This window comes from Pseudopodoces humilis, chromosome 21 (assembly GCF_049639895.1).
Source record: "Pseudopodoces humilis isolate 2021_Gansu_Grassland_sample_001 chromosome 21, ASM4963989v1, whole genome shotgun sequence".
In the NCBI taxonomy this organism is placed as follows: domain Eukaryota; kingdom Metazoa; phylum Chordata; class Aves; order Passeriformes; family Paridae; genus Pseudopodoces; species Pseudopodoces humilis.
Genome location: NC_142220.1, coordinates 10,366,149 through 10,393,604, shown reverse-complemented (window position 1 = coordinate 10,393,604; position 27,456 = coordinate 10,366,149). Strand labels below are relative to the sequence as shown.

At 52.8% G+C, this 27,456-nt stretch overlaps 1 protein-coding gene across 1 annotated transcript in view; it reads left to right on the top strand.

The window, feature by feature from the left end:
- SHISA6 (shisa family member 6) overlaps window positions 1-27,456 on the top strand; it is a 173,631-nt gene that overhangs the window by 11,561 nt on the left and 134,614 nt on the right. The window contains exon 2 of the mRNA XM_005530942.2: window positions 1,840-2,000. Coding sequence (XP_005530999.1) covers window positions 1,840-2,000 — 161 coding nt within the window. The remainder of the gene's footprint in view (window positions 1-1,839; window positions 2,001-27,456) is intronic.

Here is a 27,456-nt window from a genome sequence, read left to right as displayed (position 1 = left end):
AGAGCTCACTGGGCTCCCCATCCTCCCCGGGCAGCAGGGCTGGGTGCAGGGGGCAGGTTCTGGCCTGGAAAAGCCTCCAGGGTTACTGGGGTGAATGAATCCTCTCCTCCTGTGCTGTCACAAGGGGCAGGAGCCTCAGGACCTGCCTCAAGCTGTTCTGCCACTCCTGTTCTCCGTGACCTTGGGCAAGGAGCCAAAGTGTCAGAAGTGTCCTGTGGTGTGGGGACCAGTTATGGACACATGGCTGGGCATGCTGGGGGCACCCACAGCTCTGTGCCAGGCTGGGGGAAGGAATCCAGCAGCTTTGGGGTAACAGCAAACACCAGTTCCTCACCAAACACCAGTTCCTCAATGCCAGTTCCTCACCAAACACCAGTTCCTCAATGCCAGTTCCTCACCAAACACCAGTTCCTCACCAAACACCAGTTCCTCCTTTCCCCAGGAGCAAACCAAAGGAGTCCTGGCCTGGCACAAGGCTCAACATCCATCTCTCATGGCCATCTTCACCTCCCCCTGGGCCTGGCTCAGTGCAGTCTGTGCTCTCCTGTCCTTGCAAACAGCAATCCCTTCAGGATCAGTGTGTGTGCACACCCAGATATCCCATGGCTGGGTACAGCCTCCAGGTCTGCTCTCTCTACAACCAATAAATAATCAAAAAAAGGGTAAAAATATCCTCATTCTGTACAGGCTGCTGCTGAAGCAATGTGATCCTCCTTGGGAGCCTCTGAGATCCTCCAAGAGTTCCTTCTGTGGAGTACATTAGTATTGCAATCCATTATGTACAGGGACAGGAGTCTGGAGAGGAAATGATTTGGAAAATGGATCTGACCCAGGTCCCAAACTATTTCTCATGTGAAAGCCCAGAAATGTGGCATTTAAGGGATGCCAAGTGGATATGAGCAACACCAGCATCCCCCTCATTAATGTGCAGTGAGGGGACATCTCCTGACACCTCCCCTGGGATCTGAGGTGACTCCAGACATGTTCCCTGTGCCAGGAGAAAGGAGCTGCTCAAACTCCATCAGCTTTCATGTGCCACTGTCCCTTACAGCCCACACAAACCACCCCTTCCCTGCTTTTCCTAAGGCTCAGGAGTGAACTTGGGGCTACCCTAGGAAAATCAGAGCACTTCACACAGTAATTATTTCACTGTGTCCATGATATCCACAGAGAGGAAAAAATCATGGAGTATCCAAGGGGAAAACATTGTCTGCAGCTGAGCTGGGTGGCATTGCTTTTTCCTGGGAATATCAGGGAGAATTCAGCCATTAAAGCAATCCCTGATGAGCACAGAGCTCAAGGTAGGCTCAGAGCTGTGCTGACATTAACCCCTGGAAGTTGGTTAATCCATTCTTCTGGCTCGTGGTTCTCCTTTAAAAACCACTCCCAGCACTGCTGGTGCAGAAGAACCAGGGATTTCAGGATGTGGGGATCACATTCCTGGTCTGAGCCAGTTTGGAAGGAGTTTGGCTTGGGCAGGGCAGTTTTGGTGTCACCTTTGGGAGGTGCCAGGGCTGGGGCCAGCAGTGCTTTGTGTGCCAGGAGCAGGAAATGATGGAGAGGCACCATAACCCTGGGCTGAAGTGAATTACAGAGAGCAGATGAGATACCAAACAATAGCCAGGCAAGCCTGGAAATATTTGCAGCAGATACACAGAAAGAAACAGAGCTTTTAAGCCATATTTTGAAATTTTATTATTATAAATTTGCTTTTTTTTTTTCTGTTTACGGTAGAAACCCAGCTGCTCCTGGATTCACGGACTGTGCAAGTACAAATACTGAATTTTAGCTGTGTGAAAATACATTTTTCCCCCCCCTTTTGTTTTTCTGTCTCCCCAGGGCTCTGGCCGACATCCTAAGGCAGCAGGGACCAATCCCAATCGGACACTGTGAAAGAGAGACTATCTCGGCCATAGATACCTCCCCCAAAGAGAACACCCCAGTCAGAACCTCTTCCAAAAACCATTACACCCCGGTGCGCACCTCCAAGAGCAACCCAGGTAAGTGCTGCTCTCTCTGTCCCCTCTGGGCCGTGCCAGAAACCTCACCCCGTGCAACAGCAGCCTTTGTAAAGCTAAAATCAGGATGGCAAATGGCTTTAGAAGGCAGCCAGGGGAGTGCAGGGACGGGTGCTGATGATTCTTTCAGCTTTCTGCTGAGCTCTTCTCTCCAGGCACTTTAAAAATTCACAACTGCTGAGGTAGGAGTGCAGGTTGGAGCTGGAGCTGGTGTTGAGCTGTGTGTTTCCTACAGAACACATCTGCTGGAAGGCATTCCCGGCTCCCTGCACACGGCAGCTGAGGATAGACAATTCCAAAGGGTTGGGGCTGCCTCGTTCAGGCAGGTGAACTGCAGGGATGCACCGGGACAGTGCAGAGGGTGACCCAGAGGGCACCTCAGACACGTCTCCAAGAGCACTGGCCTGGGAATTAGGGCCTACAAAACACATCTGTTGCTGCTTTCAGCTTCTTTTCATTAAAAAAAAATTGAATTATTTTTGCTTTGATCTCCCTGGTGGCCCAGGGATTGCATTCTCTTGGCTGCAGACATTGTTCTGATTTATTGAGTGCTCCATGGATGGCTAATTGTCCTGCTTCAGTGGGGTGTGGCAGATTCTCTGTCACTGTGGGGCAGGATGTGGGATTCTCCTGCACAAAGATGTGCCCTGCTCCACTCAGGAGCTGCACGTGGGAGGTTCTGGTGCCATCTCCTGCCCTGTGCCAGCCGGGAAGGTTCTGAAGGAAGCCAGTGGGAACTGTGGGCTCAGCTGGGAGGGAAAGGGCCCTCGGCTGAGGCAGGGCTGGTTTGTGGCTGTCAGAAGGGTTTTGGTGCAGTGTGCTCACCCTGTGCACACAGGCCCAGGGGACAGCGTCCTCTGAAGCCTCCCCTGCCTGGGAGCAGAGCACTTTCCCTGAGAACTGAGGATTCCTTTGCTTTCCCATTTTCACCCCAAAACCAGGGAGCCCTGTGATTCTGTGTGTAAATTTGGGTCTGTGACATAAAACCTTGGTGTGGAGAACAGCCTTGAGGTGAATTGTGTGGAAGAGGAAGGTGCTTCTGCATATCTGAGGCTTGGAGCTGGCTCTGGACAGGACTTGTGCTTCTGCCCCAGGATAGAAACAAGAGGAATGAGGGAGCCTGGCAGCATCAGGGGACAGCTGTGACATCACCCCTAGGGTGACAAGGGTCCAGAGAATGAGTCCTGAGGGCTGAGGGAGCTGGGAAGGGGCTCAGCCTGGAGCAAAGGAGCTCAGGGGAACTTCTGGCTCTGCACAAGTCCCTGGCAGGAGGGGACAGCCGGGGGGGTCGGGCTCTGCTGCCAGGGAACAGGGACAGGAGGAGAGGGAACGGCCTCAGGCTGGGCCAGGGGAGGCTCAGGGGGGACAGCAGCAGGAATTTCCCCATGGAAAGGGAGCTCAGGCCTTGGAAATGCCCAGGGAGGTTTGCAGTGCCCATCCCTGGAGGTGTCCAAGGAAGGACTGGAGGTGGCACTCAGGGCTCTGGGCTGGGGACAGGGTGGGGATTGGGCACAGCTCAGACTCAATAATCTTGGATGCCTTTTCCAGCCTCAATAATCCTGGGATTCAATGCCATTAACACCTTCTGGAGACACTCTGTCTCTTCCCACTGGCTCCCGTTGCTCAGCCAGGGCAGACAGATCCAGAAGGAAGGTGCAGAAGGAATTCTTTGCTCACAGCTGAAGGGACCAGCTGGGTGCTGGAAGTCTGGCTTAGGTGTTGTGTTCACTGGCAAATCTGAGAGGAGATAAATGGGAATGTTTGGAGAGGAATTGCTGACTGCAGAATCCCTGCCTATTGTCTGTGGGGAGCTGAGCACTCCAGGAGGTTTTTAAGGCTTCCTAGGGCAGAAGTGAGGCACGGAAGGATGCAAGGAGCAGAGCACAGAGCCGTGACCAAAGCACCACCCTGCAGAGTGACAGCAGCCAGTCAGGAGCTGCTGGTCCTTGCTGAGGACAAGAGATCAAGGCAAAGAGGCTCAGAAAGGAAAGGCAGGATGTGAACAGGACCCAGCCTCTGCTTGGCTGATGTGAGAGGGGGGAAAAGGCATCACAGGCAGGAGTCCAGTAAAAGGAGAGCTCTCCCAGCACAGCTGGACTGGACCCTCAGCAGCCCCTGCCAGAGCTGGGAAGGGAGAACTCGCCCCAAAGAGTTTGTTCCTGGCTCAGCTGTGTCCACCAACAACTCACAGACCACAGCAGAGATCACTTAGAGAGATGAGGAGCTCATAAAGCAGCTTCACAGGTGATGTTTGCTTGTAATGTTTCATTGTAATGTTTAATGGTCAGAGCAGGGCAGTGCTCTGTGGTGTCTGTACTCAGTTACTGAGCTAAACTTCAGATTATTGTTGGGATTAGGGAACTTTACAAGTGGATGCTAAAATCCTGCAGGTGGGAAGAACTTGGGAAACAAGTATGTGTCCTAGCTTAAATGGAATAAAGCTGGTCAGCCCTGGTGTGGAGTAGAAAATCACCAATGCTTGTTTCTGTGGGGGAAGGGGAAGAAAAGGAAAAAAAAAAAAAAATAAGGAAAAAGGGACAGCTGGAGGAAAAAGAGGCAGTAATATGGATAGCAGGATCCAGGCAAGGCTCTGCTCACTGGTGCTGCAAATTGGCTCAAGGAGCCCCCAGCTGTAGGGTGTTTTGGAAAGCAGCAGGTCTGGTGGCTGTGGCTTGTCTGAGGAGCCCAGAGGAGGAGAGGTTAAGCAGCCAGAAAGGATTTTCCTCACTGCCCACCGGCTGGTTGAGTTTTGTGTTTGTTTGACTTGGAACTTTTGTTTCCAAACTTATAATTGGAAGTGTGCCCCTAAGTCTTGCTAAATAAACCTTGGCTTCATTTCTCCATGAGGCTGGCTCGGTGTCAGAGCACAGGATGATTGTGGGTGACAGTGACAAATGGAGGTGGGCTGTGCTGAGGCTGCAGAGTCCCAGCAGAGCAGCCTGGGCAGCTTCTGCTGAGGGCAGGGTGGGGAGGAGCCCATCTCCCACTGCCAGCTGCTGCTCCAACAGAATTCCAGACTGGTTTGGGTTGGGAGGGTTCTTACAAACCTCCTGTCCCACCCCAGCCATGGCAGGGACACCTTCCCCTGTCCCAGGCTGCTCCAGCCCCGGTGTCCAGCCTGGCCTTGGGCACTGCCAGGGATCCAGGGGCAGCCACAGCTCCTCACCCTCCCAGGGAGGAATTTTTTTCCTTAAATATCTGATCTAAATCTTTCAGCTCAAGACCTTGTGTCCTGTGACTCCATTCCTTCTAAAGAGTCTCTCTCCACCTTTCCTGCAGCTCCCTTCAGGTCCTGGAAGGCCACAATCAGGTGTCCCTGAAGCTTCTCTTCTCCAGGCTGAGCACCCTCAGCTCATCCAGCCTGAAAATGTTTTGGAAGGCCTTTTGGCTTTCAAAATACTTGAAATATTTCAAAGGATACTTGAAGGTCTTTTGGAACTCAAATACAAAGGGTTGGTTTGCTTTTCTCAAGATGTGGCAAAGCAGAGCACTGAGAGATGCACAGAGCTGGTCCCATGGGAGTTTCCTGAGTGCCCTGGGAACAGAGGGGTGGCAGACATGCAGGGTCACCTCATGGATGTCCTCCAAGCCAAGGACAAACCAGAGATGACCCCAAGGAAGGCTTTGAAACATTTGGCTGATGTCAATCACTGTCCTGTCCAAGTGCTGGGTTTACTAAATCCTTATGGATCAGGGGGACTCAAATCCTGCCCCACAGCTGGTACAGATCTCTGATCCTCCAGCACAGCACATGTCTGAAGTGTTCCTTTATCCTCAGCCTCCTGGCTCTTCCACACTGACCCTTTTTTTCTTCCCCATCCTGGTATCAATCCCAGCCTGGGAGAAAAGGGTTATTCAGGCTGATGTGGGAAGCCAAATCTGTTGAGGACAGGGGTGTCCCTGTCACCCCCACGAAATGCTTTCAGCAGTGAGGGGTCCCCAGGTGTCCCCTAGTCCAGCATGAGGCAGGGAGGTAAAATCCATGCCTGGAATTCTGATACCTCTGACCTCCTCCAGGAGCAGGAGGCTGGGAGGGCAATGACAAGACTTTGATTGTAGGAGGAAAGACTCTGGCCTAGATTTATGTTCTTTTACCACTTCATTCTCAGGAGATCCAGGTGCCTCTCCAAGGGGATGCACTGGTGTGGATGCAGCTCCAGGGGTGCCAGGGAAGGGCTGACCACAGGAAGACTTTTCCCAGTTTTAAAACCTTCTGCTCTTCCCCTGTGCTGGGGGGACAGCAGGACCTGCAGGTGTGGAGAAGAGCTCGTGGCCAGGATCACCACTTGGAATGCAGCAAACAACACAGGCTGGTGCTCTGATTAGCCTGATCTGTCTGGGGAAGGCTTTTAATAAGCTGTTTGAGTCAGGATGTTCCAGAGATGGATGCATTCAAAGTGCTGCTTTCAGCAGCACCTCGCACCCAGAGGCACATTCTGAGCTTGTTCTGAATGTGAACAAATGCGGGAGAGGTCTTTAATCTTTATGGAAATTGTGGCAAACATCTCCAGCCAAACCCAGAGCAGCGTGGGGAGCGCTCCCACCCTGAGCAGCACATCGGGAGGGGGATCTCTGCCCCTGGCCCTGCTCCCCATGGGCTCAGCAGGGCTCTCACCCTTCCCTAAAGCCCAGGGGATCCAGGTTTCCTCCAGGTTATCAATTCATTTCCTAAAGCCCAGGGGATCCAGGTTCATTCCAGGTTATCAATCCCTTCTCTGAAGCCCAGGGGATCCAGATTCATTCCAGGTTATCAATTCCTTCCCTGAAGCCCAGGGGATCCAGATTCATTCCAGGTTATCAGCACCTTCCCCTCATCCATCCTTCCCCCTTTCCCCTCTCTCCCTTCCCCAAATCAGCTGGGCTCTGCTTCAAACCGCTTCCTTTCTTCTTTCACGGAATTAGTGAGCTTCTCCCCCAGATCCCCAGCAACTATTTGAATTAATTTGCCGAGGATCAGTGCAGGGATGTGTGTGGAAGGCGTTCCGGTCCCTGCTGTTCGCAGTTTGTTTGTCATTTACAGCTGTTCAGGGGAACACAAAGCAGGTGTAAAACGATCCCCCGGTCGTTTTCCAGCCCCTGCTCTTCATTCTGAGAAACTACTTAAGGAGCAGGTGGGTGAAGAAATGGGGAAACCACCTGGAAGACACCCAGAGTGTTTCAGGAACGGGGCTTTTCTTTTCCCCATACTCCTTTTGCCATTCCCTGACATTTGAAAAGAGAGGAACAGGACCAGCTTGAGGATTTGTAGGAACTGAGGCAAGTCAGTCACTCCATCTGCTTTTCCTCCAGCACATCCCATGTTACACAAAGCCCCAGCGCCTTCCCTCCCAGGAAAATCCCAAAAGGGTTAATAGTGCATTTTCTGAGCCACCCCAAAATGTCAGAGTTTCTGTCTGAGAACATTTTGAGGGGAGGAGTTACTCGGTGTCCTGGCACCCAAAATACCATTGCCAAGGGGAGGATCTGTCCAGCAGGGTGGGGAGAGCTGGATGCTGCTGGGATGGGGGAGCTGAGAGAACACCAGCTGCTCTGCTCTGTGGGGTGGAGGATTTGGGATCCTCACCTTGGACACCAGCTGCTCTGCTCTGTGGGGTGGAGGATTTGGGATCCTCACCTTGGACACCAGCTGCTCTGCTCTGTGGGGTGGAGGATTTGGGATCCTCACTTCCACCATGGCTGCACAGAGATGCTCCTCCTGTATCTGTTCCAGAGCTTGGAAAGCAGCTTCCAGTGTTCACTGGAAAGTTGGGAGTGTTGTCCTGACCAGTTTTAGAACCCAGAAACACAGGACAAGGGATTGAAAGCCAGGAGAAGGAGCTGGAATGTAAACAGCTTAATTGCCCTGGTTCCAAATGGATCTGTTTAACTGCTAAAAATATTTCTTTGCTTATCTTTTCTTAACCTTGCTGCTTTGGACATCCAACCTGCCCCCTCCATGGCTGCCAGAGGTTGGGGGATATTCAGTTGTGAGAGGTTTGGCTCCCAGGAGCACAGCCTGTGGTCCCAGAGCCTCCTCCTTCCCGCAGCCACACCGGCTGCTGCCTCTGGATATTGGTTTGTTCTGCTCTCCTGAGCCTTTTACTGAGCTGGAAAGTTTTAGGGTAATCTGTGTAAAAGAACCTCTGGGAAAACTCTGCCCCACTAACAAGGCACAGGAGACAACAAAATATCCCTTGTGCAAAAATTATTTGCCAGTGAACTTGGTGGGGGCTGAAAAGCAGCAACATTTACAGTAATTTCTTGTGTCTCACGCCCAAATATCCCCTGTGACTGATGTCAGGGGTTTGTGTGTTAAAGCAGCTAACAAGTGACAAGTCTGAAAAAAAGATTGAAAAAATAAATCAGGAAGTCTGGCTGTTGTGGGGAAACAAAGGAGGAGGAGGTGGAGGGTGTGAGTGTGTACACACAGAGAGGATAATCACACTCACAGGATCCACACAGCCACGACACAGCAGCAGCAGCATCCAGAGCCACAGAACAAGCACCAGGTGCTGCTCCAAGAGTTTTGGTGGAATTTAGCATTCCTTGGGCAGAGAGCTGGCCACAAGGCCAGCATGGTGCTTATCAGCCAGGAGATATCTGAAAGCTGGGGGTTACTATGGCAACAGCTTTAATTTTTTTTCTTTTAAGCCAGACTAATGGTAGCTGTGAAGAGGAGGGAGGGCTAAACCGATAGATTTACTCTGAAACAAAACCTCCCCGTGCAACTTGGCCTGCTGAGAGCTCCACACCAAACCACAGGGATAATGTGGAACTGCACTGAAGCAGGATTTTCTGGCACAGTGCTCTAGTGGAGAAGAGGCATTGATGTGGAAAAAGTCATGGACTCCTGTGCAGGCCGTACCCAACACGTTGGAGGGACTGGGGGGTTCTGGGGGTGCTCTGAGTGATGTTGAAATTATTCCACAGCAGCTCCCAGGTCCCCCCTGCACTCCACTGGGAGCACCAGGCGTGTTTCTCAGCATCCCAGAATGGTCTGGGTGGGAAGGGACCTCACACCCACCCAGTGCCACCCCTGCCATGGCAGGGACACCTTCCCCTGTCCCAGGCTGCTCCCAGCCCTGTTCAGCCTGGTCTGGGGCAGGGATCCAGGGGCAGCCCCAGCTGCTCTGGGCACCCTGTGCTGGGCCTGCCCACCCTGCCAGGGAGGAATTTCATTCTGATATTCAATTGAAATCTCTCCTCTTTTAGTTTAAAACCATTTCTCCTCATCCTACCACTGACTGCCTGGTATTCATGACACCTGCTGAGTGAAAGAACAAATCCTGGGGCTGATGGGATAATGGGATCCTGGGAAGTGGGATGGATGGAGGGATGGATGATGGATGGATGGATGTGAATGGATGATGGATGATGGATGGATGGATGGGGGATGGATGGATGGGGGATGGAGGGATGGATGATGGATGATGGATGGATGGATGGATGATGGATGGATGGATAAAGGATGGAGGGATGGATGATGGATGGATGGATGATGGATGGATGGATGGGAGATGGATGGATGGATAAAGGATGGAGGGATGGATGATGGATGATGGATGATGGATGGATGACGGATGGATGATGGATGGATGGATGGGAGATGGATGGATGGATGGATGGATAAAGGATGGAGGGATGGATGATGGATGGATGGATGGATGGATGGATAAAGGATGGATGGATGGATGATGGATGGATGGGAGATGGATGGATGGATGGATGGATAAAGGATGGAGGGATGGATGATGGATGGATGATGGATGGATGGTTGGGTGGATGGATGGATGAATGGATGGGTGCAGGAGTCACAGAGCATGGCCAAGGAACAGTGGGATGGAGTTGGGGAGGATGGAGGCTCTGTGTGTGTAGGAGTTCCAGCCTGATCCGTATGGCTAATGTCCCAGCTCCTGGATCTGTGCAGTGGGACTGGGAATGGCAGAGAAGAGCTGTTCTCAAACTCACAGAGGCAGAAATGGGGACAGTTTGGGACCATAACCCCTAAAAGAGGGGAAGGTCAGGTCATGCCCTTGTCCTGCCACACTTGTCAAGTTTCCCAGCAGCTGGAGTCAGACCTGTGTCCCTTCTGCTGATGGAGCTGAGAGCTCCATCTCGTCCTCCTCCTCACATCTCTGCCATGGCCACTCCTCTCTCCTGACTCCGGAGCTCTCACATTCCTCCACGTCGGGTTTAGCTCATTCACCAGGAGGTGCAATGACGAACTGCAGGAGTGCAGTCAGGAGCAGGGCTGGGAGGGATGGCCCTGGTCAGACTGGTACCACAGAGCTGAGTCCCTCTGACTTGAGTAGAGGCTTTTGAGGTTTCCTGTGGGAAAATCCACAGGGGAACCCATATTTAGATGCTCTGGGAACGTGGTGCCCAACTGGGATTGACTCTCAGCATCTTCAGGGCTCCAGGCGCTGTGAGATGTGGGCTGTGGCTCAGGCCAGCAGGTTTAGGATTTTCCAGGACACACATTTGACATCATGGTGGCAATTTACAGTCCAAACTCTTCTACCTGCAGTTAAGGTACTTCAGATAAAGCTGCTCAGAGTTTCCCCAGGGATCAAACCCAACCAAGCCCACTGTCTACCCAGCTGTGCCATTCTGTAGCTGTGGACAGGTAAAATCATTTCTGTAGCAGGTTTGAGTCTCCCTGTTGGCCTCTCTGTGTCTTGCTAGATCAATTATTGTTTGTTACCTCCATTAGATCTTCAGGAGAAAGGCAGAAACACAATCTTTTTCTTCCATTAATCAGAGCAGTTTACAGAAAACATCAATTTAAAATGTTAAGGCCAATTTGCAACTGGTATTGACAACAATTAAATTGGCCTCCAGAAAGTTGCTTTTTGACACTGTGAAGAATGAAATCTTTATAAGCACATTCTGCATGGTGAGCCTCTCCTGGTTCCTGATTGCTGATCCTATCACACTCCATGGAAGTGTAAACAGAGGTGAGGAGCTGGAAGCAAAGCTCCATTAAGAGCGTGCCAGAATCAGTAAACTTCCCTTCCTCTCTTGCTGGACCCCTGCCCAGATATTGCAACTCAATCTGTGCTCTGCTTCCATCACTATCAGCTTCCTTTAGTTCCCAGCTGTTTTGTTTTGTTTTTACTTTAAACTGCACAGAAATGTTCTGGAACAAAGGTTCTCTGCTTTATCCTTGGCATTGTCTCCCGGAGCAGTGAACTCCAGAGGTGCCCGCTGGCCACAGCCCTCACAAGAGTGGTGGCCACAGGCTCTGTAAGTGACCCTTGCCATGGAAAACCAGCTCAGCTTCCAGAGGGGTGCCAGTGCAGGTGATGCTGGAGAAGTGACCTGGCTAAATTCCAGGGAGACAGTCCTTGGGTGTGTGACGAGACCCTGGCCTGGCCTCGGGTGTGGAGCTCTCGCAGACCTTGCACGGGGGAAGTGGGAACGTTCACCAGGCTCTGCTGAAGCCTCTGAGAACCTGCTGGAGGAGGTTCTGGTTTAGCACCCACATCCCCAAGGGCTCCCAGTGCCTCTCCCTGGCTCTGCTCAGCCAGAGCAAAGAGCTGAGGCCAAGACTTCACCTTCCCCTTTCTTGCAGCAAATTTCTCTACCTGAGGCAGCCTCTCCTCTCCATATCTCCAGGGCATTCCCTCCTTCTGGAACATGCTGAGGATATTTTCCGGAGGGTTGCAGAGGAAGTTTCCTCTAAGCTGACACACAGCAGGAAGGTTTGGCTCATGCTGAAGACGATTTTATTGTTGTCTGCAAAAAAACCCTTTTATCCTTGGCACCAGCCCTGTTTCCTTCTGGCCCTTCAGCCACGTTGGGAATTGAGTGATTCTTGCCTCACTTTCCCTTCCCTGAAGCTTTAATGCCCTCAGACCACCTGACTTGTTCTGGGCACCTGGAAGGCTCCCCCAGGGTTATTTTTGAGCAGCCCTAAGAAGGAATGATGCCCTCCTCCAGAAAAGGACACATCCAACCGCTCGTGCTGTTTGATTTAAAATATTTGAGGAGGAAGGGAAAGGGAGTACATCTGTCACAATCTCACTTACAATCAGCAAAGTTAATGGAAAGATTCCTCCTGACTCTCCTGGGCTTTGGACAAGGCTCTGTGCTGCAACATTAGCAAATAATGAAGTTCACATCTCATCAAATCCTCCTCAGGAAAATAATTCTAAAATATGTGGCTGGCCTTTTGCAGCTCTCCCCAAATCTGTCCCTGGTTTGTCAGCTGTGCCAACACCTCTATCTCTGGTGTTAAATCACTGCTGTAGATAAGAGCTGCTCTCTAAAAGAAACCCCCACAGATGTTCCATCACTGCCAGTCCCAAGTGCTGCCCCAGGGCTCAGAGAGGCTCCTCCCAAAAGCACTGAGATAAATATTAAATCTCCAGAACGTGGCTTTCTGCCCAGTGTCTGCTGACTGCAGGAATGCATGGATCCAGAGAATCTCCTGAGCTGGATCCACAGGGATCATGGGTCCAGCCCCTGGCCCTGCCCAGACCCCCAACAATCCCATCCCTGGAGCGCTGTCCAAGCTCTCCTGGAGCTCTGGCAGCCTCGTGCCCATTCCCTGGGGAGCCTGGGCAGGGCCAGCACCCTCTGGGGGAAAAACCTTTCCCTAAATCCAACCCAAACCTCCCCTGGCACAGCTCCAGCCGTTCCCTGCACCCTGTCCCTGTCCCAGAGGCTGGAGCTGCAGCCCCTGGGGAGCTCTGCCCTCTCTGATCCCACCCATGCTGACCCAAAGGCACAGTCAGAGGTGCCCTCTCTCTGGGGCTGCTCTCTGTGTGTTCCTCCTCCTTGGTGACCCCCTGAGAGATACAGGAGTGACTCCAGGTGTGGCACAGCTGGAGGAGCTTTCCTGTCACACCTCCACTGCTGTCCTGTGCTCTCCTCAGTCCCCGAGCAGGGGCAGAGGGCGGCTCTAGGGGCCGGGTGGATGAGTCCACCCAGCTCTCCACTCACCTGGCAGGATTCTGAGTGGGTCTATCCATTAAAGGATTCAGGTGGGATCAGTGTGGGATCCGACCAGCGCTGCTGGAAGGGAATGGAGAGCTCGAGTGAGGGTTGGACAGGCTGAGTCACTGTGGAATGTTCTGGAATGCAGCAGGGTGAGTGTGTAGCACCGTGGCTGTCACTCCACATCTGTGAGGTGAGGGTGTCCCTCAGGAGGCTGGCAGTGACCCAGGACAGTGCCAGCAGCCCTGGGGAGCAGCTCCAGCACACCTGTCCTGGCACACAACCCGTGGACTTTGCCCAGGGGAGCTGGCAGGGGCTGGGGCTGGATCTGGGTCACTCTGGAGCTCTGAGTGCCCATGGCTGGGGAGGGCAGGCAGGACAAGGCATGGGCAGCAGTGCCAGAAACCACTGCTGATCTGGGGGAGTGAGAACTGAAAAAAATCATCAGGACCCTCCTCCTTTCCAGCTGTGCAGTTCAGCCAGAAGGACAAAGCTTCTGGTTCCTTCTCTGCAGCAGAACCCAAAGATCTTGAGACATTTGGTCATCCTGTGCTTGGGCTTGGGTTCAGTATGATCATTAAGGTTGGAAAAGACCTCCAAGATCATCAGTCCAACCTCCCCTGAGGAGCTGCTTTGCTGCCCGTGGTGCTCAGTGAGACTCTGGCAGTTTGGGGAGTGCTGAGCTCTTCCCACAAGTACAAACTCTGCTCCTTGAGTTTGATGTTTGTTCTGATGGATGGTGGCACCCAAATTCTGAGAGCAGAGTTCCTGCTCTCACCTGTGGGCTGTGGTGCTGCTCTCACAGCTCCTTGAGTGTCCAGGCTCGCCCTGCAGGAGCTGACAGGCCCTGGTCACTCCACGGGGATCGCTCTGCTGGCACAGACGTGCTCCCAGCCCTGGGCTCGGTGGCAGGTGACACCTGTGAACATCACTCTAACATAATTGTCAAACTGATACTTGGTGGAGCTGATGAAATATTTACCTTGGAGCAGCTGTCAGGCCATTAATGTTTCACTGGCTGCTGCCAGCCCGCTCCTGATTTACGCTCCTGAATTGTTTATGAGGTTTAATTGCGCTGCCCTCTTCAATCAGGGCTTTGCTGGGGCACTTGCAATTAGCAACAACTGCTCTGCCCTGCTCCTGAGGGCACCCCTGGCCACAGAGCAGGAGGTGGCACAGCACTGAGCCTGCACCCGCCCTCCCAGGTGCCCCATCCCATCCCTTCAGCGTGGCCTGGGGTCCCTGGTGCCACCCTGCTGTGTGACAGGCTCAGGGCACGGTGGCACTGCTGTGGTGCTGTGGCCAAGCTCCCTCCTTGGGGACTCTGCATCCAGTCTGGGGACAGCAGCAGCATCCAGAGGGTGACTCCTTCCATCACTGAGGGCTGCTGGCTCAGCTCAGGGTGGGCAGAGACACGGGACCAAGTGCAGATGTTGCCTTTGTGGGATGGGAATCCTGTGGATGTGAAGCCCTGGCCCCTGCAGGGCACCAGCTCTGCAGATGCTCAGGGCAGCAGCTCCTGCTCCTAAGGCACATTGCTCTCCTTGACCTATTTGCTCATTACCTCCACAAATGTGATTTTGATTAAGGAATTTTCCTAAGTAATTACTCTGGCACTAGCAAAACAGAAAATAGTCCAAAAAGCAAGGTGGCCTGGGGGCTTCCCTGAAGGCTCCTTGCTTTGCCAGGGAGGGGAGCAAAGCCAGCCCTGGAGGGCAGCTGGACACAGCTTTGGCCAGTGAGGGCTGGTGTGGGGGCACAGCTGGACACAGCTTTGGCCAGTGAGGGCTGGTGTGGGGGCACAGCTGGACACAGCTTTGGCCAGTGAGGGCTGGTGTGGGGGCACAGCTGGACACAGCTTTGGCCAGTGAGGGCTGGTGTGGGGGCACAGCTGGACACAGCTGTGTCCTGCCCACGGGGGCACAGGTCCTGCAGGTGGTGTCCCAGCTCTGTGTGTGGTTCATGCTGCTCATCCCATGCTGAGGAGAGGTTCTCACAGAGCTGCAGACTCAGGGGTTAAACTGCTCTCACTTCCAGTGGCTGTGGGAGTTCAGCTCTTGTTTGGAGCAGCAGCAGAGGAGCAATTCCAGCCCTCAGTGCCAGGGAACAGTTGGAATGCAAGGAGCTGCTCAGGGCTGGCAGTGGCACCTCCCAGCCTGGCTGATGAGGGCTGGGCTCACGCCTGGCACATCCCTGCCAGGACCCCCAGTCAGGGAGGAATTCTTCCCTGGCAGGGTGGGCAGGCCCTGGCACAGGGTGCCCAGAGCAGCTGGGGCTGCCCCTGGATCCCTGGCAGTGCCCAAGGCCAGGCTGGACATTGGGGCTGGAGCAGCCTGGGACAGGGGAAGGGGTCCCTGCCATGGCAGGAGTGGCTCTGGGTGGGATTTGAGGCCCCTTCCAACCCAACCCATTCCATGATTCTATGACTGATTCTATGATTCTATGAGTCCATGATTCTATGGTTCAATGATTTTATGATTCCATGTTCCCATGATTCCATGGCTATATAATTCTATGATTCTTTTATTCTATGTTTCTATTATTCCATGACTCCATGATTCTATGATTCTATAATTCCATATTTCTATGATTCTACATTTCCATGATTCCATGATTCTGTGATTCTGTGATTCCATGGCTCAGACAAATGCAGCTGTCCCACAGCCTGCAGAAGGGGCCAAGGCTGAGCTCTCCTCCCCTCAAGAGAAGCACAAAAATAATGGTGCCACCTTTAAGATGAAAGCAAGTGGCTGAGTTCCTCCCCGTGAGAGTAACTCCCTCGTAAACAAAGCCAGCACTGCCTTTCTGCAGGCATCTGCCTCAGCCCTCAGCAGCTCTGGGGAGCGCTGCCAAACACGCAGGGACTCATTCCAAGGCCTCGGCAGGGAAAATATAAATATCCCTCTGGTTAATTTTGGGTGCCATCATCCATCAGTGGCTGTCTGGTGCGATCTAGCTCCTTGCCACCTCCTGACAGCATGGCCAGGGGAGCATTCCCATGGAAATGCCACACTGGTTCTTTTTCCCAGCTGCACATTCAGGTGAAGGAAAGGGTGGTGGGAACATGGTGGGGACAGAAGTTACCTGGAGCAGACCCTGCTGGGCTGGCTGGGTGTGACCAGAGGTGCAAACTGTTGGAGTCAGAGGCACAGAGAGTGTGCCCTTATCTCTGATACCTGGTTCTGACATCCAAGAAAACACTGAGTTTCATATAACACCCTGAAAACAACTGTTAAAGTTAAATAGAAAAACAAAAGTGTGTGTAGATTAGGGAGTTTTCTTATGTCACTGGGTGAAAAAGTTAAAGTTTGGAGTTTAAATAGTTTAGAAAACAGAAGACAAGATGAAGGATTCAGGGTGTTGTCTCTTGTCCTTCTTTCTGCTTCATCTTCTTCTTGTAGAGGTTTTTGGGTAGTAGTGGGTGATTGGATAGAGAATGCTGCAGTGCAGCACACAGGTGTTGGGTCATCGGGTCATTAAGAAAAATAATTTATGTGTCTATTGTTAATTGGGTGAAAATAAGTGTAAAGATAAAAGAACTGCATATTTTGGGGCCATTTTGTGCTATTCAAGCCAACTTGAGCCAAAGCTGTGCTGGGTGAACTTGTGCAGAAAGGCTGGGGAAGACCTGCCAAGGCTTTTGGTTATATATTAATAAACAGGAGAAACGAGAAGCTAACGAGCCTTTTGGAGTATCCTTCCTGAAACAGAACTGAAATGAGGGAAACTCCCCTTTGAGGGGGGATCCCAGAGGGGCTCAGCCCTGAGGAGGCTGAGATCCCACAGCAAGCAGCAGTAATGCAATACAAACAGTGCCAGGAGGAGCTGCAGGGCATGGCCAGCTGGGACAGGCATCCAGGAAATGCTCATGGGATCCTGGAATGGTTGGCTTGGAAGGGAACTTAATGATTGTCCAGTTTCAGCTCCCCTGCCATCACCCACGGGTTCATTGGGAATGGGCACTTTTATCTGAATGCTGTGCTGGGAACAGGGGCAGGGACAAAGCCAAGGACAAGGCCACAAAGAGGAAGGAAGGTGCAGAAAAACAACCAGGAGGATTCCCAAAAGGTCCCCAAAAGCCCCTACAGGTGTCACAGGAGAATGAGTGGGCAAGATCCCAAAAGATTCTGAGTCTCTGAGTGTGATGTCCCCTCTCAAAATGATTTAAAAAAGGATCTGGACACTTCAGCACTTTATAACTTTATAACTTTATAAACTTCAGCACCATCTCCATCCTCAGGCACAGGAAGTACTGACAAGAGCTTTTCCCTGTCTTTCCTGATGTCAGCAGGATTTGCCCCATAAGTCCTGGCTTTTCTTTCCTGATTGCTGCTCCCTTTGAGATGGGAATTTTTGAAGTTGTTCTTCCCAAATCCTTTGCTTCCAGAGGAAAGCAGAAACCATGAATGACTCTGAGGGTGTGAAACAGAACAAGTTGCATCCTTGGACTGTGAATTCCATACACCCATTTATTTACTCACAATTATAAACAGAGCACTTCATAAATATTTATAAGGAGGCTCCCAAGGCCCAGCTGAGAAAATCAGTGTTATCACCATTTCTGAGTGCTCAGCCTGAAGCACAGGCAGAGACACTGCTGGAATTGTGCCCTTTTACAGAATCCTGTAAGGTTTGGCCCAAGAACCCCCAGTTCCTGGATCCTCCTCATGTTCAGCCTGGGTAGCTCAGCTGTCCCACTGAGCTGGGATTTGTGGTCCCAGACTCTGGATCAAGCTAGTCCTGGCAGAGGTCAGGAGCAAATTTCCCTGGGATGGTGTTTGAGGCAGATCTGGACAGCTTTAGTCATGCACAGCTGACCCTCCAAAGGTGTTCTGATCTCAGGGAATTGTTATCTCCAGCCTTAATTCCCTGCTGGGACAGTCACTCCTCAGTACTCTCCCTCCCCCTGGGAAGAGCAGGTTCTCTCCCCCTTCTGCTGATACCCTTGAAGCCTGGGAGGTGTGATCAGCTCTCCCTTTGCCCTTAATCACTTTCCTTAGCCTATATAATTAAATTCCATCAGGTATTGCAGCTAATTTTTGAGGAGCTCCCGAAGAACAAAAGCCAGTTCGGTCGCAGGCGAACAGAACAAATTAATTAAGAGGGGAATATTAGGCCCTCCTGTAAATGAGATTCCAGCAGAAGCAGCACAGCTTGGCTGGCTCTGGTGCTCCTCAGCCCCTGAGCAGCTGCTCAGTTCCAGGGGTACAAAGTGTTCAGGGACACAGCACGGGAGGGGATGGGGCTTGGAGCACTCCTGGGATTCGTCCCAAAGCAGGACACAGGGAACTGCTGGTGTAGAACCTCATTAGAAGAGAGCTTGGGCCAGCAGATTCCTTCAGTGTGCTCTGGGAATGGCTCCCTGTCCTATCCCTGCAAATCTGACCCCAATAAAAGTGGGTGTTACTTGGGAGGGGAGAATTCCAGGGATCCAGGGGCAGCCACAGCTGCTCTGGGCACCCTGTGCCAGCCCTGCCCACCCTCTCAGGGGGAATTTCTTTCCAATACCCAACCCAACTCTGTCCTCCTTCAGCTTAAGGCCATTCCCTTTATCCTGTCACAGCCCCTGAGAAAAATCCCTCTCCACCCTTCCCGAAAGCCCCTTTGGGGGCTCATGGCAGGAACTCCTGGGCATTGGTGTCCTGCAGCTCTTCCAAACCCCCACTGCTCCCTGCTGAGCTGAGGAGCTTTCCACACCTGTCTGCTCTGGGAAACCCTGGGCTGGGGACGTGCCCAGGTGTCCCCTGTGGCTGGGGACATCTCCAGGTGTCCCCTCTGGCTGGGGACATCTCCAGGTGTCCCCTCTGGCTGGGGACATCTCCAGGTGTCCCTCCTGGCTGGGGACATCTCCAGGTGTCCCTCCTGGCTGACCTGACGTGTCTGGAGAACAGACAGGCAGCTACTCCTGATCCCTGTTTTGAACGCTCTGCCTGCCTCACCTTCTGTCAGAAAGGAAAAAAGCAGTGCCAGAAGTTTCATGACCACTTCAGAACCATCCCAGCCTGGGAATCCCCAGGAACTCGCCAGCTCTGTGTGTGGAATCTCCCTTTGCTGCTCTCCCTCTCCCCAGGCTGCTTTTCCATACTCCACTAAGGAGTGGCTGGGTTTACAGAAGATCCAGGACAGATAAAGGCTTGATCTCTCTGTGGCCTGGCAGGACAGGAGCAGACTGAGGCTCATTCTGACCTCAGTGAGGACAATTTGAGGAAATTAGCTCTGAGAAGGGAGAACAGGGTGGGGCTTGGAGAGCAGAACCCCTTTGAGGGGCAGTTCCTGGCCGTGTTTGCACTCTCTGGAGAGCAGGGGCTGCACAGGCTCAGCACAGCAGCAGAGAGCACCTGGAACCCTTCCCTTTCCTTATCCACCTGGGAAGAGGGAAGCCCTTCATCCTCCCTCCCTTCATCCTCCCTCCCTTCATCCTCCCTTCCTTCATCCTCCCATCACCTGCTCAGCCACTTTGTCTCCCTCACCAATTCTTGTTTCCATTTCCTCAGTAAGTTATATCCTATTGTACCTTCCAAAAGAAAGTTTCCTCCCATCTGAACCAGAAAACAAAAAGTGCAAATATTAATACCCAAGTCTCTTAATTTTTTTTTTACTGACAAACCTGTTTTTTCATCCTCTGCTCTTCCTGCTCCTCATGGTGGGATCAGTCCCTTCAGAAGGTGGCTAAGACACACCCACAGTTATTTCCTCTCCTTCTATCCCTGCTTTTCCAGAGATTTCCTGAGCTCCTGTGCTTTCAGAGTACACTGAAGGCAGCAGCAGGTCCATCCCCTTTTCCTCACTTATCCAGAAGGAAAATTCAGCCATCATCATCCTTTTCCCATCAGAGTGATCCCACAATGTGCAGGCTGCAGTTAATGTGCACACTAATCCCTGAAAATTCCGTTTGTTGAGGCATCATTTTGTGAGCCAGATGTGTTTGGGGAATGTAGCTGAGGTTTTGGAGCTTCTTTCTTCAAGAAGATGAATGTGAATGCAGAAATGTTCAGCCTTTCTGAAATGAGTATCTTCATCTTGAATTACAAGTGCTGCTTCAGAGGCAGTTAAGGATGCCAGGATGAAGCAGCTCCCCGGAGTTATCTCAGGAGATGTTATTACTTGGAAATTAAGGGCTGGCCCTGCACAAAATCCCAACACCAGGGGAGAGCACCGGGCCCTTCCCTCAATGCCTTTTCCATGGACAGAATTCCAGCTGTTCCCACTGAAGGCTGGGGAGGGGTGGCCTGAGCAGGAGAGGCCTTGGCTGCAGAGCTGGGGCTGCAGCTGCCACTGGAACCTCCCAGCTAAAATGAGGAAAAAACCCACAGTGGTGACTCCCAGAGCCACCCAGAGCAGTCCCAGAGCCACCCAGAGTAATCCCAGAGCCACCTAGAGCTGTCCCAGCACCCAAAGCAGTCCCAGTCTCACCCAGAGCAGTTCCAGAGCCATCCAGAGCTGTCCCAGAGCCACCCAGAGCTGTCCCAGAGCCATCCAGAGCTGTCCCAGAGCCACCCAGAGCTGTCCCAGAGCCACCTAGAGCTGTCCCAGAGCCACCCAGAGCTGTCCCAGCACCCAGGGCACTCCCAGCACCCTGAGCAGTCCCAGGGCTGTGATGCTCTGATGCTTCTCCCACCATGTCTCTGTCACACCCTCCAACTGCTCCCTGGAGATTTCTGCCAGGGAACTGCTGCCTCTGCTTTTTTTTTTTTCCCTTTCTTTATCTTCTGTGTTTCTTTTCTTTTTTTCTCATTTTTTCTGCCTCTTTCCCTTCCCTGCTGCTCAGTAAGCAGGGAGGGCTGCCAAGGACCAGCTCCCAGCAGCCCAGCAGAGATTCCTGCCCTGAGCCCGAGAGCTGTGCAGTCCTTCCCCAGCTGGGATGGGCTGAAGACCAGAGGAATTCTGGAATCCCAAACCCCCTGGGATGTGGGACAAGGGCACTCCGTGCATGTCACACTCCCTTGGTGGTGCCACATGGACACAGACCCTGGGATCAGAACAGCCCCAGCCTGGTGTCCAGGAGCCTGCCAGGAGGGAAGGGTGGCCTTGAGCTGGCAGGAAGGAGTTAAAGCTGATTTTTCTGAGGGCTGTGATGGCACTGGGCTGGATGAAGCTGTGTGCACAGGGCTGTGAAAGCTGCAGCACTCGGTGACTGATATTCTCTGTACAGAACACCTCAAAGCAGCCTGCAGTGGATCCAGCAGGGTGGCAGAACATCCTCAGCCTCTGCCAGAGGCTTCCCTGAGAGGCTGCTAAGCAGGAACATGTGGAGTGCTCAGCATGAGAGAACAAACTCAGGGCCTGCAGGTACCAGGAGGAAAATTTTTCTCTTTCTCTTGAGTCACAGAATCCCAGACTGGTTTGGTTTGGAAGGACCTTAAAACTCATCCCATCCCACCCCAGCCATGGCAGGGACACCTTCCCCTGTCCCAGGCTGCTCCAGCCCCAATGTCCAGCCTGGCCTTGGGCAGTGCCAGGGATCCAGGGGCAGCCCCAGCTGCTCTGGGCACCCTGTGCCAGGGCCATCACAGAAAATGTGGTGAAAGCACAAACAAATCAAGGCTGTAAAATATCTCTACAGAAGCACAGAATTCCCTGAGCTGGAAGGGACCCACAAGGATCAGAGTCCAACCCCTGGCCCTGCACAGACACCCCAACAATCCCACCCTGGGCATCCCTGGGAGATTGTGGATGACTCTGGCAGCTCTGAAGGGTCTGGCAGAGAGCAGGATTGGAGTAGATATAAAGAAAAGATTCTTCTCTGTGAGGGTGGGCAGGCCCTGGCACAGGGTGCCCAGAGCAGCTGGGGCTGCCCCTGGATCCCTGGCAGTGCCCAAGGCCAGGCTGAACATTGGGGCTGGAACAGCCTGGGACAGGGGAAGGTGTCCCTGCCATGGCAGGGGTGGCACTGGAGGGGATTTAAGGTCTCTTCCAACCCAACCCATCCTGGGATTCTGTAAAGGACAACATCCATGGGCCCCTTCTTCCTGCTGTGGAGGAAGGCTTTAGTGGCTTTAGGGGCTTTAGGGGCTTTAAGTTTTGCTCTTTGGGGACCATCAGAGCTCCAAGCCACGTCTGTGTCCCTGGGGAGGAGAAGCAGCCCACGGGAGCAGGGCTGTTCCAGCCCTTCAGTGGGTTTTGTGCTGCCCAGAACGTGCTTGTGGAGAGCTGGAGAGGGGCTGTGATTTATTTTCTTATCCATGTAATCCCCTCCTTTTGAAAGTGCTTTTATCTGAGCAGAGCATGAGCTCATCACTGCATTTCTGTCATCCCACGTTGCTGCCGAGACCCTCGAGCGCTGCACTCCTGGGTTTTGCTTTCACAGAGTCATTTTTTAAAGTTAACAGAACCTAAAAGTGCTGTTTCCTGAAGCCTCTTCCAGCCTGTTCCAGCTCACAGGGGGTTTCAAAGTCAAGGACAGCTGCTGTAGTTAGTGGAGTAAACAATTAACAGAGGAGATGTTCCCTGGGTCACTGGAGCCAGCACAGCTTTGAGCTTCACTCTGCAGCTTTTCCAGCACCAGGCAGATGCAGGAGCCCGGGCTGGCCTCGTGCAGCTCGGTGCTCTGGGTTTGGCTGGCTCTGCTGTGCTGGAAGGGGCAAGTTTTTGGCAGGGCTGCCCCTTTGGACAGCTCCAAACCTCGTGCCAGGGAAAAGTCCCCCGTTCTTGTCTCGGGAACTCTTCCAGGATGAGTCGTTTTCCATGGAGCCCAGCTGCTGGCCAGTGATTTGACCTGAAAGTTCCAGGATTTGCTTGTGAGCAGGGAGCTTTACCTGGCCTGGTTGCAGGGAAGGGTGGAAGAAGTGATGCAAATTCCCCCTGAAGGCTGACAATGCAGGAGTCCCAGCAGAATAAATCAAAAGGAAAAGTGAGGATCTCTCAGTTTTCCAGCTGGAATGATCCTCCTGTTCTGTTTTGAACCCAAACTCCCTGATCCTGGCCTGAGTTGTTCTGTGCTTTCTGTGTCCTTGGAGAGCCCAGCCCTGGGACACAGCTCTGCCCCGTGCTCCTGCAGGAACATCCCAAACCCTGGGATGAAGCAGGGAAGGATGTTCCAAAGGCCTGGCAGGAGAAAAAGGGACAAAAAGGAAGAAATTATTTTGAAAAAGGGTGAAATTATGGGTGGATTGTCACATTTACTGCTCTCCAAACGCCCCGAGAGTGCAGCCAGGGGGGCTCTGCTGCCAGGGAGCAGCAGGACAAGAGGAAAAGACCCCAAGTTGTGCCAGGGGAAGTTAAGACCAGATAATAGGGACAGTTTTTCCATGGAAAGGGTTGCAAAGCCCAGAACAGGGTGCCCAGGGGGTTCAGAAAGCCAGATGTGGCACTTGAGGCTGTGGTTTGAGTGGTTGGACTTGGTGATTTCAGAGATCTTTTCCAACCTTAATATTCCTGTGATTCTGTGATTCCTGGGGCAGGGAACTTGGCTCTCCTTAGCCCACCCAGTGTGATTTAAGCTACAGAATATCTGTAGGACATGGAAAAATCTGATATTCCCTGCTCTGATTTGGAATACATCCCTCTCATGTCTGGCTGTGCAACGCTGACAGCTCACCCCAAGTACCACTGAACTCCTTCCAGGGCCTTTTTTGGGCACATTTCCGTGTGCTGGACAGGCAGCAGTGCCAGAAGGATGGTGTTAAACAGGCAAAACTCAGTGGTGGAGCCCTCACTGAGCTGTTTGTGACAAGTGTGAGAGGTGCCAGCTGGCTCCTGCTTTTTGGGTGGTTTGGAGAAGGAAAATGGGGAGATTTGGTGTCTCAGTGGCATCCCTGGGATGTCCCTTCTCTGTAATCTCTGTTAATTGGCACCCCAAGAGAAGCTCCCTAGGTGCCTGACGTGGCTGCAAACATTTTCCTCAAACTTGTAGCCATGTGTGACACCCACAAATTCCCCAGACTGGGAGGTCTGGGGTGTCTCTGGCTGTTCTGGGCACCTCTGGGGGCAGGAACTGATGGGTTTGGGTCTGGAGCTGAGCCTCCCTCGCATCCCAAGTTGCCCCAGTGTGAGTGGCAGGACAGGGGATGGTGCAGGGCACTCTGCAAACACCTCCCAGCGCTTCTGGCAGCTCGTGCCCTTGGTCTCAGGCTGTTTCCTGTGTAAAGCAGCTCCAAAAGGGTCACTCCAGCTCTGTAATGTGGAAAACATCCCCAAAAGAATCGCCCCAGCAGAAATGAGTGGCACCAGAAGCAGGGAGGCTGTGGATCCTCCAACCACCCCCCAAAAATGAAAGGATTTTTTCTTCTCCTACAGAGATCTGTCTGACCATAACCCCGTGCTGAGGAGTTGGATGTGAGGGCTCCTCCCTGGGTGCAGGGCTCTTTTCCCCAGGGCAGTTTGTGGCGAGGCTGAGGTCAGATCTCTGTGCATCTTGCAAAAGTCTGTCCACGCCAGTCCCTGTCTGCCCTTCTCGGGGTGATGTAATCTGTGCTCAGTAATAACATTTCCAAGAGGTGGATAACAGCATTTTAGTTCAGCTCTAATAATTCTGTTAAAGCAGAGCCAGGGATGTAATTGCAGTTTGTGGCCGAGGTTGTTCCATATGTGTGTTCTGTAGGATGCTTTTGTAATGAAATGTTCCCTCCGAGCTCTGTGCCCTGAAGAATTTTGAATTATTGTGTGGCAGGCAGAGCACTCTGCTGTCTTGTAACCAGAGGAGAGGGGGGAAAGAAGTGAAATTCCACCTTGTTTCAGTCTCTGCTGGGAGTTTGGAGTTGTGTAAGTGTTGATCTTGCTTTGCTTTGGTGCCACAGCTCTGCCCCAGCCCCAAAGCCGGGGAGCGAGTGCCGAGTCCAGGGGCTCACAGGCATTAGAGCACATGGAGCCGAGCCTGAGCCAGAGCAGGGAGCAAAAGAGCAGGAAAAGCCTCTTCCAGAAGGTCAAACACAGGGCTCTGGGCAGCACTTTAAATCTGATCCCAGCCAGGATAACTGAGATGCAAAATCCGCGTGGGCAGGGAGCAACACGTGTGCCGTGGGGTCAGGCAGGGGCTGCTTTGCTTTGGGGGCTGTTCGTGCTGTGGGGCCCCGTCAGGAGCAGCTCTGGGGCTGGGGCTTCATTCCCAGAGCCTCAAAATGTGCAGGCAGAGACCCCTGGGCAAACGAGGACACGTGGAAGGGCCACGGCTGCGGGTGGCAGGAGGGGACAATGCTGGGTGAGCGGAGGGAGCAGACCTGGGAGAAGGATTTGGGGGTGCTGTGGGTGAGAGCTGGGACACAGAACCCCCCCCTGCCCTGGGCTGAGCCCCAGCGTGGGCAGCAGGGAGGGGAGGGGGGTTCTGCCCCTGTGCTCAGCTCAGACCCCACCTGCAGAGCTGCCCCAGCCTGGAGAGAGCCCAGAGGAGGCTCCAGGGTGAGCAGAGGGATGGAGCAGCTCTGCTGGGAGGAAAGGCTGGGAGAGCTGGGAATGTTCACCTGGACAGGAGAAGCTTTGGGGTGACCTCATTGTGATCTTCCAGGACCTGAAGGAACTGCAGGAAACACGGAGAGAGACAATTCCCGAGGGCTGGAGGGACAGGACACAGGAATGGCTTCACAGAGACAGAGTGGGTTTAGATGGGATATTGGGCAGGAATTGTTCCCTGGCAGGGTGGGCAGGGCTGGCACAGGGTGCCCAGAGCAGCTGGGGCTGCCCCTGGATCCCTGGCAGTGCCCAAGGCCAGGCTGGACATTGGGGCTGGAGCAGCCTGGGACAGGGGAAGGTGTCCCTGCCACAGCAGGGGTGGGATGGGATGGGATTTAATGTCCCTTCCAACCCAAACCAGTCTGGCATTCTATGAAAAATCCCTGACATCTGAAATAAAATGGAATACATTCCATCTACACCAGCTTTTCAAGGACTGGCATTTTTTATCTATCACCATAGGGCAGAGGGCAACACCGAGGTTCAGCCTGGTCACTGGGAACATCTGGGATGAGTTCCAGGAGCTGCTTCCCAGCCCATGGCCCAGGCAGCTCCATCAGCTCGGGGCTGAGCCCCCTCTGGCAGCTCTGGAAGGACTCCCAGCACCTTGGGGAGAGCACAGCTGGAGGGAGAAGGGAGAAGGAAATGGGGAATTTCCTGCTCTGGCTCCCACTGCTCTGCTGGGCACCTGCATTTGGGGCTGCTCCAAGGGACCCTGCACATCCAGTGGGAAACACCCTGCACAAGCTGGGATTGTGGCAAATAAATTGAATAACAACACCTGGATCTGGCCCCCAGCAGCCCCCAGGCCCTTCTGAAAGGAAAAGCCATTCCCAGAATTCTCCCAGAATTTTACAAGGCCAAAAGAAATGATCACAAGTGAGCAGGAATGAAAAAAATAAAACAAAAAAATAAACCATAAAGCAAACTTAGCATCCTATAATACATCCGTGGAAAGGGAAAAGTCATGCTGCTTGAAGTCTGCAAATTTGAGTTTCTCCTGGGAAAATGTAACTCCTGTTCAAATGCTAATGGCTCGTTATCACAGGGATGTTTTAATTGAACTACAGTGTTCCATAAGCAGGGGCAGAGCAAGGTTCAGAGAGCAAATGGCTGATGAACAATCCTCAATCTGCCAGCAAATGTTTGCTTTTTTATAAACTTCCCCTTCTTGATCTGTCTTAAGCAGATTCTCCGAAGGGACCTGTAAAAGGCAGCTGATTTCAGCTGGAGGTAGCAGCAATATTTGTGTGGTTCTTTTATTCTGGTTTCAAACGGGATTTCTGGCACTGCTCAGAGCCACAGTGGCTGGCTCTGAGAGCACAGAAATTCCTGGGACAGGAGCAGAACTTGGCTCATTGGAAAGCAAAGATGCAGCGTATTTTAGAATAGTGATAGAGAAAAGGAAATCCAGTTGGGCATTGCAGCCCCAGAGCACCTCTGGAGGCTCCTCAGGACCAGCATGGACATCTCATGGAGCACAAAGAATTCCAGGCACCCAGAGCTCTGCCTCCTTTCCCGGGAATCCAGAAGGCAGAGCTTGCAGGAGGGAGGTAGGAAGAAAAGGGAGAGAACCCATGATGTTTGCCATGGAAGTAGAAAATCCTTCTGTCTTTTTTCTGGATGCCCTTCTCAGGGAATTTCTGGGGGATTTCTGGTTTTTTGCCACCACCTCACATTGCCACAGCTGTGAGGAGAGAATTGGGAGCTGCAGGCACTCCCAAAGCTGTGGAAACCCTTTGGGTGTGTTTGGTGAGGTCTCCAGGGAGCGCTGGGCTGACCTTGAGCAGAACAAGCCCGTGTGGGAAGGGAGTGGGATGGCTCCTCTATTAGATGGGAATGAAGGTTTGTCAGAAGTGTCAGCACCTCCTGGGAGCTCCTCAGGCTCTCCAGCACCATCCCTGGGGTGGCAGAGCCTGTGCCAGCCTCTCCTGGCCTGGCCCCTGCTGGGGATGGGGCTGGAGCCTGCTCTGACCCACGGGGGGAGAACAGAGGGGCTCAAGGGAGAGCACAGAGAGGACCTGGAGGCACCAAATGATCCGAGGGATGGAGCAGCTCTGCTGGGAGGGAAGGCTGGGAATGTTCACCTGGACAGGAGAAGCTTTGGGATGAGCTCAGTGTGGCCTCACAGGGC